Below are 14882 nucleotides of genomic sequence, written 5' to 3'. Positions count from 1 at the left end.
GAATAAGTGTCTTATTTAACTGGTGAGCTGGTATGATTACTGTATGAACCAACCCTCTTGGAGATGGGTATATCAGCTGAAATCTGCTTCCAGCCCGACTACCTGAAAGGCTGCCCAAATTGATATAATAGGAAAAAGCATCTGACAGATTTATAATTATTCTCCCCGATTTTAGATTAAAATTGAAATGGAGTTGCACAGTGTTACAAATGCACTTTTGGTGGTTTTGTTTTAGTTTAAAGTGTTTGTAGACGTGACCCCATTCCCCTACTGGTCCTGGTCAGTGGCAGTTCCAGTGTCTCTACCAGTCGTGGTGCAAAACACCTTCTGCTGACGGGTCAAACTTCAAGTAAAAAGTCTGTTGTGCAAACTGGTTGCGTGGAGAATGAGTAATCCCGAACCTCCACTGCCCGCACACCTTTGTTTACAGGTTGGAATGATCATCCCTGACTCCTGTCCTCTGCTTTCACCTTATCATGCTTTTCCATTGAGCCCCACTTTGTGTGTTGTCTCTGTGTTTTAATCTGTCAAATACACCGATAATCATATTTTTTAAAAAATTGAAGTTAAAATGACAAAATAAAAACGTGCTTCTCAACAAATATTCCAGCAAAATTCAAGACCTGTTTTGCACCATGCATTCCTGAAAAAAAAAGTTCTTCTATGAACTGTACCTAGTTGATATTGACAGTTTACAAACCCATTGTCCCTAATTAAATAATTATACCGCCCAGTGAGAATGCAAGGATAGTACACGAGAATAATTAGACGTAAACAAGTGTAACCGATTGCGCTAAAGCGTGAGAAATAGATTTCCTTAGGCATGGAAAATAAAAATGTTACTACGTCTTTAAATTTTTTCCAGGTAGTTAAAGCAGGACCTCTAATACGCAGGCTCAGCGAAAAGGAAGCTGTGTTTAAGGTTTGGATGATGTGGATACTGAAGAGGTGAGAGGGTTTGAATTCTGCTGTAGATAGGGCGTATTTGGAAACAATGGAGATGTGATCGCGGCGGGGGGGGAAGACTCGTTCAACAGTTAAACCAATCCACCGAGGCGTGAGGATGGCCGACTGCGGCTCTAGCACGGCGGCCCCGGCTCTCATGCGTGGGTGCGAAGAGAGGGACGGCTCGCAGGCGGCGGGGTTTCCGTCGGCGCTGTTCGGCCGGGCCGCCCTCACAGTGGGAGCCAGCCCCGGGGGAGCGGTGCGCGTCTCGGAGAGCAGCGACAGCGGGCTGCCGGAGGTGGAAGGGGAGTGCTGCGGGGAAGAAGAGCTCCTGTTGCCGGCACCCGCCAGCTCCTCGTCCCCGAGGACGAGGAGGAACAGGCTCAGCTCCTCCTCCGATAGGGAAAACTTTCCGACTTCAGGTGCGGACGAAACGACACATTCCAAAACGTGAAACAGCAAGTTGTTACCATATATTAAGTCTTGTATTATTATCCTGTAAACCCTGTTAGAAATCGGTTTTTGTAAAATCAGTTGCCTTGTCACCGGTCTTTTGACTGCACACCTGGTAGGAAGTAGCTAATTTACAATACAGGTCCTGAAGCGACCTGGATGTTTGGTAGTTTTGTCTTACAGGGTTATAAATTTAATTGCTGTTTGAGTTATTCAACCACCGGTAAGCGAGCAGTGACAGAGGAAATGAGGTTTGTTTTTCATATTGTCAATGCACGTAAATGCTTGATGCGTTTTAGGGTTATAATTCCTGCTCAGTTGCTCTGCCGTTGAAAGGATGTTTGTCCAGTGCAGACAATGTATGTGGTTTTCATGCCAGAGTATCTCAAAAGCAGACTACTTCTAGGAGGGGAGCACTGAACATGTATAATCATGGCCTCCACAGGTAGTCCAAAGTCCACTTTTGTGCTGACGATGTGGTCATAATTGCCCTTACTAAGAATGCCAGTGTCTGCCTCATAGCTTTCTAGCTGAACGCTGCAAGATGTATATTGAGAGTTTTTACACTAGTTGTTAATTATATTGAGTACAGGTCATTGCATATTTTATCAGCGACATATACCACCTTGCATAATCCCCTTTCTTTTCCTTCTCCAGTTATGTTATTGCTTAGATGTGCAAAATGGAGTTAATTTTTCCCTGTGAGCTAACATGTGGCCGAAAGCCCACTTCTAAATTACAATAGAGTGTGCTGTATGCAGCTGTGAAAATTACAGTATAATGTTTCTATCATATTTTAAGCAATTAGACTCATTATCTAGTCTTGGTTCGATTATATTTTTGTTCCTATTTCACCAAGGGTGTGATTAAATCTACAGACCCTTTTTTTTAACAAAACGTATCTTCACTTTTTAGTGCTTTAGCTGCTTACAGTTCCTCTCCAATTTCCACTTTCATAGGCCCCTAAATGTTTGAATTTTCACAGCTAATGGCGGTGTAGCTGAAAACACACATGACCAGCTTTATTTTGCATCTCTTGAGCATTATCTAGATTCTCCGCTGCAGACTGAAACTGTGAGATGATGCTTATCATCTGGTTTCTGCAACTGCATGCAGCTGGAAAAGTGCTGTGTTGCCATCTTAAGGATAATCTTTATTTTGTGGCTAAATATTTTATACTTGCTGCTACTGAAGTTTGTGCATGACATGTTTTTGATGTCATGGTCAAGGCCATGGCCTTTAAGGGCTTTATCCTTTAAGTGTTTTGAAAGGGAGAAAGAGCAACTAATAATAATACATTTTATTTAATATATCTCCTTTAAAACTAGCTTCTCAAAGCACTTAGCGCTCATTAAAAGCACTTAACTAATCTGCTTTTTGAGACTTTTTAAATTCACGGTCATGCAGTTATTTCCATTTCTTGCTGTTCTCATAATTCTTTTATTAATTCAGTACCTTGGGCTTCTTCATACTTATGAAACCTGACACCTTACAAATCAATCAGTAATCTCCCATGAATCTTTATTGCTAATTTGAAAGTATCTTTCAGGCTGATGAAGCTTAATGAAACAGCCCTTAGCTCCATCAACCTGCCTGCATTGCATTTTAAATTGTACTAGAACTTATTTTTTTTTAAATGCTTTCATATTTCACCTGGAGACGTGAACATTTACTTCAGTTTTCTTAGTCTTTTATGCAATAACTGTGGCTTTATGGGACTTAGGAGTATTTGTCAGTTTCAATCAGCTCTTTGTCTGGATTAGCATTGAATGGATTTACAAGTAATAAGACCCAGACAGCACTTTCAGTGTCTGTGTGTGCATCCGATATCCTCCGTCAAAACAGGTGCGGGGAAGGCAGAGGGAAGAAGCACTTGGGTAAAGTTTGAAGACCGCATTTAAAAAAAGCACATTTTAAAGTTCCTCAATATAAAAATGCATGTGTTGCACCAAAACAAAAATGTGGAAACTCCCCAAATGGTTGTGTTGTAATCTAACTATATTACAAAACATATACAGAGCTGGTGCATTTAAACACTTGCACACCGATACAAAAGTGTTGTCACTTTTAATTTTTTATAGCTTTGAACTCAATTTGTTTTGCATAAAGTGAAATTGCTGGCAGGGCTTTTTAAATCCTGAAGATTTAAAATCCTGAAGAGCTCCTACTTGGAGTAAACGCTTAAGATTCAGTCATGTTTCTCCAATGGACGCCAGAAGGGTCTCATGAGCTGAGACTGACTGAAGGTCATAAAGCAAACACACCAAAAGGATGCTCTGATTTGTCCGATTGATTTAAAATTGGGCCGGCGTGGTGGAGCAGTGGTTAACGTCACCCTGCGTTCAATTCCAGACCTGGGGCGCTATCTGCATGGAGTTTATATGTTTGCCTGAGTTTCCTCTAGGTGCTCAGACTTCCTCTCACAATCCAAAAACATACTGGTAGGTTAATTAACTTCTGTGAATACTGGCCCAAGTATGACTGTTGTGCATTGTTTGTGTTTGTCTCTGAGTGATTGGCGTACCGCCTAGGGTGTATCCTGCCTAGTGCACATTGATTGATGGGATACGTTTCGGCTCCCCTGTGACCCTATATTGGGGGAAAAAACAGTTAGAAAAGGGGTGAATGGATGGATTTCAAATTCAGGGTGATGGCTTTTTTTGCACCCATAGTAACACGATTAAACTTTGCCTTCCTACTACGAGCTCAAGTGTGTGACCAAACAGGAAGATAATTTATCCAAATTTTAAAGTTCAAGTTTGAACATTTGGTGAGAACAGCTCTTGGTTTGTAGTGTACAGTTATGCCTGCAGCATCAGCCTCAAGAATTGTTTGCTTTTGGAATGTGGAAAAAATCATTATGAGATGGTACAGAAAGTATATTTCTGTACCTGGGTATTATATTTTTCACGCTATGTAATGGTACTACCGTGAAATTAAAAGGAGAACTTTTGCAGGGCTTTGTCTGTGGTTGTAACTCCTTGGTATGGATGTTATATGTGTCTGTTGGGGTTTCACAAAACTGTAATGAACATCGGCATTTTAATGATTCATTTTCTCTCTGATCTTCTTGATTTCAGGAAGTGCTGGTGGCACTGGGGACTTGAACTCTTTTCCTGAAGACCCCGAGTTTGCAGAGATCATCCAGAGGGCTGAACATGCCATTGAGAATGGAGTCTTTCCAGAAAGGATTTCCCAGGGGTCCAGTGGTAGCTATTTTGTTAAGGACCCAAAAGGAGTGAGTATAGTGTGCTTAATGTTATCCAGTGCTCTTAAACGCAGGAGGGAATTTTTTGTTTTAAAAAATGTAGTTTGGTAATAATAGTTGTTGAACTTGTTATAGAATGGAATGTCTGGGGAAAAAATGCTTGATTTACATTTCGCCCTTTGCCAAACCTATCACAGCAAAGTGTTACCAGATAGCATAATATAGCAAATCCATCTCATCTTGTCGTGTGAATTTGTCTCGGTTTTAAGTGCTGAACTTGGTTATAAAAATCCAAATGACTTATTATAGGAGTATTTTGTATGCAGCACAGATGATAATGCTTCTTAAAAAAGCTAATGAAAAATGTGCTGTTGCGCTGTTGCCCAACAGGCCTTGTCCTTGCTTGCACCAAGAATTCCCCCAGCAACACAGCTGTGTTTTACGCTGGATATATGTAGCATGCCACAAAATTCTAGTTTTGGAAATTTTTTGATGTACTCGCCTTGATTTGTCTAAGCAACAACCTAATTTGATTAGTTCAGCTGATCACATTCTTAGCAGAATTATTTTACTTATAGTAATCTTGTCCTTGCTGCATTTTGCATAATGGCATGAACTGTAATTACACCTTTCATCATTATTTAAGAATCTATTTACAGCACAAACTACCTGAATATGGGGTGGCTGACAATAGTTTACAAGCATATGTTAGATAAAAATGCAGAAGCATTGATTCTGCTATAATTATATTGCCGCCAACACTTTTCTGTTCAAGATTATTGTGACTCCATTTTTGTAGAAGATTTCTGAACCTCTTGCAAAGTTTAACAGGGGTTGACAGCAGCTGCTGTAGGGAGGAAAGGGAAAAAGAATGAATGTGATCTGCAAAATTAATACATTTCTTTATTTGCTTAATGTTCGGTATTGACAGCAGAGGACACAGCCTCTGGATTCAGTTCTGAGCAACACAGACAAAGCACTTGGTAATTTATCAAATATTTTCGTGTTATCTTTGTTTTGTGGGGTTGAATATTGGTTCAAAGCCTGAATACACATACCTCTTGCTTAAGCTATGTTTATATTTGTCCTATTCTCCAAATTGATATTTTCAGTTTCTCCATGTGATCACTCCAGCTGGGCCTGGAGTCAGTGGTGTGCCATATTGATAATGGATGTGTATTTAGTGCCTTAATCTTTAGCCTTTCACGTTTCGTGTGCGTGGTGCAGAGAACAGTGGACATTAATTAATCACCTCGCCATACGTTCCCCTTTCAGACTGTGCTCTTGTCAATCTAAACAACAGTGCCCTGTCCTGTACACCCACTCTCTCTCAGTGCTGTTTGCATTTCCACTGGATTCTAGACGGTCTGAGGCTCATCAAGCTGTGACTCTCACGAACACTATTTCATCATTTAAACAGATGCAGCTTGTTCGACCTTGTTCCAAGTGGAAAACCGATTTGTTGAAAACAAAGCCTTTTAAACATCATATTATTAACACTCAGTAGGCACAAGGTGGAGTAGGCAAACAGCAACAGCAATGCTCTGTACATGTCAGACTAGCTTAACAAAGATTTGTGCCCCACCTAATGAATTTTTAAACCAATATTTGAGAATATTTATGGATGTTTCATGAAATCCTGCTAATCCAGTTTATGAGGTCAGATTGATAAATGGGTGCGTTATTGGTGATAACTAACTTCCCATGTCAACCTTTGAGTCATTTTCATCCTTTTTTCAGGGATTGTACATTTCGTATTCAGTAACAAATCTGTCCCTACCTAATAAAAGTATAACATACATTAGTTATAATCCATTACTATGTGGCAGTTGGAGACAGAAATCCAGTGTGGGAATGGATAGTTTTTATTATTTTAGCAAGTCTTTTGTTTCAGTAATCTGGAGCTAGATTGAAAATGATTCACACATACAACAGCGTTACTGGGTTCTCATGTTTTTCACTAAAACCAATAGAAATTTCAGAATGTATTCTGTAGCAGATGCAACAGCGTCATATTGAAGAGACATATCAGTTAGGGATATTAACATTTTGTCACCAACAGTGGAACCACTGTAAAAGTTACAGACTAGTAGCTTGTAAGTTCTGTTTTGGAAGATTCTGCCCCATTGCATTGTAGACCCTGGACAAGTATGAGCCTCTTTGCTGGTTTTTGAATGCTAGATACCATAAGATGCAATTTAAGTCTGGCAATCCAGGCATCCGCAGCATAACCATCATATTCGCATCTTGAGAGAAAAACTGTTATTGCACAAGCAGCACAAGGACATGTTTTGTCCTACTAGATTGTTATCAAGGGAGGCAAATAAGGTCCCAGTACGTGAACAATGTAGCTCCATGCAGTTAGATTGTATCAATTACTGTAAGTGGAGTTCTGCAGTGATTAGATGCTCCTGCTCAGGCCATCGCACCTAGACCTCCCCATCGATTGGCCTCTTGTATGCAGTTAGTGTATTGATCTGCATGTCTGTGGCACTACCAGTAACATCCATCAGGGTGGTCTGCACAAAAACTTGAATCATCTCTGAAGAGGACATAGCGCACAGTACCAGTGCGGTAAATGTTTGTGTTGTTTGTTTTAAATTTCATCTGACCATTTATCTCCTCACCTGTATCTGTAATTGACTCTTTCGCTGGTGAGCTTTTAATACTGCTTGCTTAAGCAGCAGTCACAGTAGTTTGTTGTGGTGAATCATGAATGACGAATTTATCAAAATGACAGCGAAGACCACTTAATCAAAACCCGAAACATGTATTTTCTTGGTTCTCTAAGATGCATAGATGCATCAGTAGAGTATTTTCTTTTGATGCTCAGTGTGTCATTCGCATCGTCCTGCCCAATCTAACTTGCTCTGAAAAGTCATGGCATGGAAACTGATGTCAGGGTAAGGTGAAAAGATATCTTTAGTTCCCTGCTTTTCGATTCCTCCCATTTTTATGGAAAAAAAAACATGTACCAAACAGGTGTAAAGGATACATATATAAATTATTGTAATGCCAGTCAACAGTCTTTCACAGCTCATGGTTTAGTCAGGCCTAGATTGTAGATTTGGAGGTGCTATAGTACATGCACACTAAACAAACACTCTGAGTGTGATGGTATGAAGAGGGGAAACTTGCAGAAAAAGATGCCCTGTTATACTAATTAAGTCACAAGCTAAGAGATGCATGGCCTGTCACTCTTGGTTCTGTTAAAAGCTGGACAGAATTACTCACACTATAAATGCTTCTTCTGACTTTTCTTCATTAGGCAAACTGGTGTCAGGACTGGATTTGTAACTTTAAATTAAGCTCGAATGAATTTGCACTCCCTGATATTTAGATTTGAGGTCTGACCTATATCATCATAGGTGAACCATTCGTTTTAAATAACAAATACATTTATTTTTTTTTCCTTTTCTTACAGAATATTATTGGAGTATTCAAACCAAAATCTGAAGAGCCGTACGGACATCTGAACCCCAAGTGGACCAAGTATTTCCACAAGGTGTGCTGTCCTTGCTGCTTTGGAAGAGGATGCCTCGTTCCCAATCAGGGCTACCTGTCGGAAGCTGCGGCCTCACTTGTAGACCAAAAATTAGGGCTCGACGTGGTGCCCAAAACCAAGGTGAGGAGGAAAGGATGCAGAAACAAATGGTTGTTTCTAATGCACTGTTATTTTCGTTCTTAAACGTTTCATGAACAAGAATGAATTTCATTAGAAATGTACTTCTCGGATCATTGCAAATAAATGAGATGCTTAGATGTTGATTTGTGAGCAAAGCATGACATAAACATGTAAACCGGGAATCTGCAACCCAGGTCCCAGAGAGCTCCAGTCCAGTTAAGTGCATAGCTAACTGTTAGTTAGGATCACCTGTGAGTTAATGGTTAGTTATGCAATTAATCTGTTCAGTTAAGAAAATTGTGATCTTTCAGTGCTGCATGCTACTAAGGTTTTGGTCCCAACTGATCTCTAAATTGCTTATTTTAATTAATCACATGCATATTTGATCACAATGAGACTTACAACTTCGGCACTTTAATGGTGATCTATAAACCCCGTTGAACTCCGATTCTGTAGTTCCATGGTTGAAAGCCTGTTATTGACCTTTGTAAAGCCCCAATGTTAACAGGGAAGAGGAATTTAAGAGTCAGTTATGAACTGTCATTTCCATTCATTTTCACGCTATATAGTACTAGATTCGGGCTATTTAATAAGATTTTTTTTTATCTTTCAGGTGGTATACCTGGTTAGCGAGACTTTTCACTACAGTGCAATTGATCGAGCAAAATCAAGAGGGAAGAAGTATGCTTTAGAAAAAGTACCCAAAGTTGGCAGAAGGTTTCACAGAGTTGGCTTGCCTCCTAAGGTAACGTAACTGGGGACAATCTGACATTTGCTTCACCTGTCCTTACAGTGTTATAAAGTATGTTGTTTTTAGATCTGTTTTCCTCCCTTTTCCATTATCCACTGAAATCCTGGTCTTGCATCTTCCCTTATTGTCACAATTGTCCATCTTGTAACACGTGACACTACTCCTGTTTTATTTCTTCCTGCATGGGGGTGTGATCTTCTAAAATGCACTACCAAACTGTTTCACTTTCATACAAACAGAATCTGCTATTGGCATATTGGACAAAATAAGGAGTCCTTTAAATCAGTTTATAAAATAGTTTTCAGTAGAATGTCAATACAGCACTATATTGCTTCAAATTGATTAATTTATGGGGGCTTATGTCTTTATTTCACTTGTACTAGAGCATATAAACCTCTAACTTTAGTTATCATGTTATAACACTAGAGACACATGTTGAGAGTAAAACATATCAGTTCAACCTTGTTCTGTGCTGTCAGCAGTTTACATATTACAAGTATTTTGTTGTGTAGTCATAGTTATATGATATCTGAGAAACTTTTAATTTTTTTAAGACTCTTTTCACTGTGCTTTTAGGATATGTATAAGAGTGCATTAGTGAATTCTAAGTGTTTGGGATTTTGTTTTATAGTAGTATTTTTCTTCTATAGGTTGGCTCTTTCCAGCTCTTTGTCGAAGGCTATCATGAAGCAGACTACTGGCTGAGAAAGTTCGAAACTGATCCCCTTCCGGAGAATATCAGAAAGCAACTTCAGAATCAGTTCGAGAGACTGGTGGTCCTGGATTATATCATTAGGAATACTGGTATTGAGTTAGTTTGTCCCCACATAATGTTCATGTAAGACTGGTTTTCTAGGCAGATTGTGAGAGTTATGACATAGATGCCCAACTCAGTTGTGCCTTAACCTTGAATTGAACCTCACTGGATAGTTGTGGGATGAGCTGGGATACCATGTGGTTTCTAAGACTCAAGAGGCCAATGAAGAAGCATCTGCTTTTCTAGGGTCAATGAATGGAATGTGACCAAATCTTACAAGGCAACATTGTGACAACCTAGTGTAAAGTATGCAATGCAAGTGCACAGCTTTTATTGCTTCCCTCATTAACCACACATGCAACTAACCAGTGACTAACAGTAGACTCCCTGTTGATGACTGATGTTCATTAGCATGATTACTATCTTACATTGTTATATCACAACACCTGGTGCAAAACGATTGCCAGTTTCCTGATAGCTTTGTGAATTGCTTCAGTTGTGACAAACTTTCTATCGATGTTCAGAATATGTATTTCAGTATTGTTCTAAAATTTTTCAACTTAATGTGTTATCAGTTGACCTTTAAAGGTGCATTACTGCCTTTTCTTTCTAAGAACATTACTGTGACCAAAGATTGCAGCACAGGTGAAATACAATCACCTGCTTGGTTGGTTTTCCAGATGTATGGAGATTTTGAAATGGTAATGAAAAGGTTTATTTAAAATTCATCCTTTTTCACTGCCTCTCCACCCAGATCGCGGAAACGACAACTGGTTGATCAAGTATGAGAAACCGGGAAATACTGAAGTCTCTGAGAAGGTGAGGTAAAAGCAAACATTCATTTCTAAATTAATACATTTCTTGGGTGCCATAGTAAACTTACTTTAAAAACAAATGCTGTACAAAAATAAAATACTAGAAAGTTACATGTTGATACGATTTTAAACATTGTACCATTCAAACTGATCATGTTCTGAGCTTGAAGCTCCATTCCTCTGACCACTCAGAATTGGGCTTCCCTGCTTCTACAGGACCCTAACTCTGCAGGTCATTGGTCTCTTTCAGTCACTGCCTAATCAGACCTGGAAAAATGCTGTTCGGTTACATTATTGTAACTGAGGCTCGGAAAGGACAAAAACCAGGAGCCTGCTTTTACCACTAAGATATTCTATACAATACATTCATTTGATTGTAGATCCACTCTCTCATGATTATGAACAAAGAACAGATCATTTAGATTGCATTAAAAATTCTTCCAACATCGGTACATGGCTTATAAACCAGATCAACCGGTTCATCAAAAATGCTATTTATAAGCAGCTTCATTATTTTGTTTTCCTTGTGTATTATTCTGAGTGACACTTATTTCAATTTTGGGTAATGTGTTTTTGAAGCTCCATATATTCTGAAATATTTCAAATTTTATATTTCAAATACTTCCGTAGGACACTGAATGGGCAACGAAGAAAGATCCTGCTATTAAAATAGCGGCTATAGACAATGGTCTGGCCTTTCCCTTCAAGCATCCAGATGAATGGAGAGCCTGTGAGTAGAGAACATGTGGAAATAATTACAATTTAATAAAACTGTACTTGCACACACTCACAGTCTTCTCTCCACAAATTGAAATCCTTAGGTTTTGCATTGATGTTACATCCAGGTTCACGTGGGTTTATGCTGGATATCGTGTCTTCCTCCCTTGTTCAAAAGTTGCGCTGTTTAGATTGATGGATGTCTATCAATGCCAATGTAGCAATTTTAAGCAAATGAAAAGGGGGTATAGTACATTACATTAACTGAGCCTTAATCATAAAATATGAGCCATCATGATCAGTCCTCCTTAGTGCTGCATTCTGGGAAAAAGAAAAACTAGGGTGAAAGTAGTGATTTTCATTTAAAGACGAGGGTAATTTAGAAGGAGAACTGAAGACCCATTTAAAAATTTACAGGTAGACAGAATTTATTTTCTTTTTCAGACTATGATATCTGTCAGCCCAGTTTAGAAGTATTATCCATGTATACATAAAAAAGAAGATGTTCTTTTAAATATGCCTCATTGTTCAATTACACTGGAGGACAAATATCTGTTGAAACATAATTATCCTTAAGCATTATTTTTATTATCGTAAACATATTAGGAGAGACAATACAGATACATTTATTCTTCACATTTTGTTCCTTCAGATCCGTTTCACTGGGCCTGGCTTCCACAGGCTAAAGTCCCGTTTTCTCAAGAGACACGCGATCTAGTGCTGTCCCGGATTTCTGACATGAATTTTGTTCAGGATCTCTGTGAAGACCTCTATGAGATGTTCAAGGTTGATGCAAAAAAATGCCGTCTTGTTTAAACTCCTGTTCAAATATGTATGTTGTGCTTACAGAGGGATTTTTATTTACTTTATGAAAATTGGAATATACAGTATGAGAACTATTTTAATATAACTCATTTAAAAATCTAGGAGTCCACACTCAATCGGAATTAAATATTGTATGAAAACATATTTTGGTCACCCATTTTTTCAATTATTCTTGAGTTTGAAAAGAAACCTTTTGCTTTTTGAGCATTATTGATTTAAACAAGGGGACTAAGTATGCTTTCATCCAGTCTTTTGAGTATTTGTTTTGATATTTTAGTGCAGGCCCAATGCCTTAAGTGATTTAACTGCTGTGAGGCTGATTCGTCTGATTTGTGGTGCATAGGATGGGATTGATTCTGAATAAAAAAATAAGATTTTCTTGTGTTCCTTAGACTCAATGCAGTGTTTACAAGTAAAGGCAACTGCTCATGTGTGAAGTGCCTTTGTATTGATTGTGTGTTTACAAAGTGTTTTACCTTTAGATGACAGTAGTCTTACCTACAGTACATCTTTAATCTGTGTTGGAAAGTGGTCTTTTTTAATGACATCACATTGAGTTTTCATTTTGGGAGAATGGAATTTGATGCATGATTATAAGAAAATTATTTTTTCTTCTAGACGGACAAAGGATTTGACAAAGCCACATTTGAAAAGCAGATGTCCGTAATGAGAGGACAAGTATGTGTTTCTTCAAAGACAGTCAATTACTTTATATTTAACTAAGTTTCAAGCTTTCTTTTATTTTTTGCATTAAAAATAAATATTTTTTTTCTCATGTTTTACTGTGACAGCGAGCTGTCTATTATCCTGTCCTGTTACATTTAATGCATTATTTCCATGTTCAGGGCTTGCTGAAAAAAGTATTTAGTGGTAATGGCTGATCGGGGAGTGGAGGAAATGGGGAAGGACGCTATGCATTTATTTTCCTTGAAACAAGCATAGGGTTTGAAAACTCTTTTCCATGCAGATCCTGAACCTCACTCAAGCGATGAAGGATGGGAAGAGCCCCATTCAGCTGGTGCAGATGCCCCGCGTGGTGGTGGAGAGAAGTCACAGTGGCAGCCAGGGACGTGTTGTTCAGCTGGGCAACGCCTTCACACAGACGTTCCACTGCAAGAGACCCTTCTTCTCCTCGTGGTAGATTCTGGGCACGTGAAAGCACTTGAGGACGCCTACATTTCCCTGCAGGGACACGGAGACGGTTCTCCTGAGATCACTGTATTTGAAGTCAAACGGACATGAAGCATCTTGGAAAATGCCAACAGCTTCCAACTGCCAAACAAAACACAAAAAACTTGAATACTTGCTAAAGTGTTTTTGAATGTAATTGTACGTTTACAGGATTTTCTCCAGTTATTTCAGTGTAAAGGAAACCTGCAACTGATATAGTATTTTTCTACAATTATTGTATTGCTAATGTATTTAAATACTTGATGGGTGTGAGAACTTTAAGGCGGAGAGCTTTCATGTCCCCTGCTGCTTACAGAGGACTGGTATGCATCCACTCAGCCAACTTTGGTTTATAATATGCATCTTGAGATTTGTTTTTGGAAATTCATGATTGTAAAGCTTTAGAAAAGTTGTTTGTTTAATACATGTACTTAAAAGAATTAAATACATTTTCAAATTGATACATTTGATTACATTGTTATCGTTATGACAATTTCATATTTTTTTTAAGATTGCAGAACTTAGAACAATTTATTTACACACATGGACCTGGGAAATGATTTACAGTTGCAATTCTTTGCACCTTTACAACGAATGCAACATTAACTATTGACAAATTAACAGAGCATAGTGACAGATACTACTACTATTGAGTAGATAAACTGTTAAACCAGCAACAAATGGGCAAGTATGTTAATGAAAAGAGCATTTACTTGCAGGACATGATAGTTGGTATATGATTGTCATATTTGATCTACAAATTCTTACAAAGAGCTTTTGTTTCAATTACAGTAACAGTCACTGATTGGGTGTTTTTATTGTGAAAGTTCTGAAGTCTTTACATTTCTAAATATAATTTGAATGCCTGTTTGATATATTAGAAGGGAAACTCATTAAGCAACTAAGACTGTGACACCAATGAATGACTACTCTCTTTGCAATTACAGGTAGATTTTGTCAAAGGGTGTGATGGTGAAATAATGTGATCAAACATCACTTGAGGTAGAAAGCATATATATACACACAAAAGACAATCGCAGTAGAATCTCGCAGTAGAAAAAAGCAAAGGCGGGCAGGTTACACCGTAGTCAACAGCAGGTTGTATTGTCTCTCCTAATATGTTACTCCTGTAAGGGAACCTTTGTTTCGGTGATGTTGGGAGCACTTCAATATTGATATTTTAAGGGCAAAATTGAGAACACTGTGGATTCAAACCCTAGATGGATACTGCTGTTGTACCATTGACACCAGCTGTGTAAATGGGTACAAATGTAAGTCACTTTGTATAGAAAATATCAAAGTGTGAGACATCACACTCCAGGAATTTCTTAGTGGAAGATAATTATTCTTTATACTTCAACCTCTAAGCGTTCGTATAAATGTCATTCTAGACAAGTTCTACATGTGTGATTCCAAATTATGACTAAAGGGCGTAATTATTTTAGAACTGTCAAATTCTGTCTCAAAATCAACTTTATCAATAAAATTCCACTAGTCTTCAGAATACTTTTCCTATTGATTTTAAATGCGTTTACCAAGTGTTATTACACTGGACCGTGTAAATACCATGATCTCCCATGATACGTTTCAACAAATATTTTTTTCAAAGTGTTTCC

At 38.4% G+C, this 14882-nt stretch overlaps 1 protein-coding gene across 1 annotated transcript; it reads left to right on the top strand.

Moving 5' to 3' along the window:
* The first annotated feature begins 887 nt into the window (after positions 1-887).
* On the top strand, positions 888-13727 carry pi4k2b (phosphatidylinositol 4-kinase type 2 beta). Its single transcript, XM_006630056.3, has 10 exons — positions 888-1367; positions 4479-4636; positions 8031-8231; positions 8845-8976; positions 9633-9786; positions 10494-10558; positions 11185-11284; positions 11924-12057; positions 12715-12774; positions 13064-13727. The coding sequence occupies exons 1-10, from the start codon at positions 1064-1066 to the stop codon at positions 13235-13237; spliced, it is 1482 nt and encodes a 493-aa protein (XP_006630119.2). The 5' UTR covers positions 888-1063; the 3' UTR covers positions 13238-13727.
* The last annotated feature ends 1155 nt before the right edge of the window (positions 13728-14882 follow it).

The sequence above is a fragment of the Lepisosteus oculatus genome, chromosome 1, assembly GCF_040954835.1.
Source record: "Lepisosteus oculatus isolate fLepOcu1 chromosome 1, fLepOcu1.hap2, whole genome shotgun sequence".
In the NCBI taxonomy this organism is placed as follows: domain Eukaryota; kingdom Metazoa; phylum Chordata; class Actinopteri; order Semionotiformes; family Lepisosteidae; genus Lepisosteus; species Lepisosteus oculatus.
This window is presented reverse-complemented; position numbering and strand designations above follow the sequence as displayed.

Coding starts and splice junctions, on each gene's coding strand:
- pi4k2b (XM_006630056.3), top strand. CDS start 1,064: ATGGCCGACTGCGGCTCTAGCACGGCGGCCCCGGCTCTCATGCGTGGG. Junction 1,368..4,478: donor GGAAAACTTTCCGACTTCAG/GTGCGGACGAAA, acceptor TCTTGATTTCAG/GAAGTGCTGGTGGCACTGGG. Junction 11,285..11,923: donor TCCAGATGAATGGAGAGCCT/GTGAGTAGAGAA, acceptor TTGTTCCTTCAG/ATCCGTTTCACTGGGCCTGG.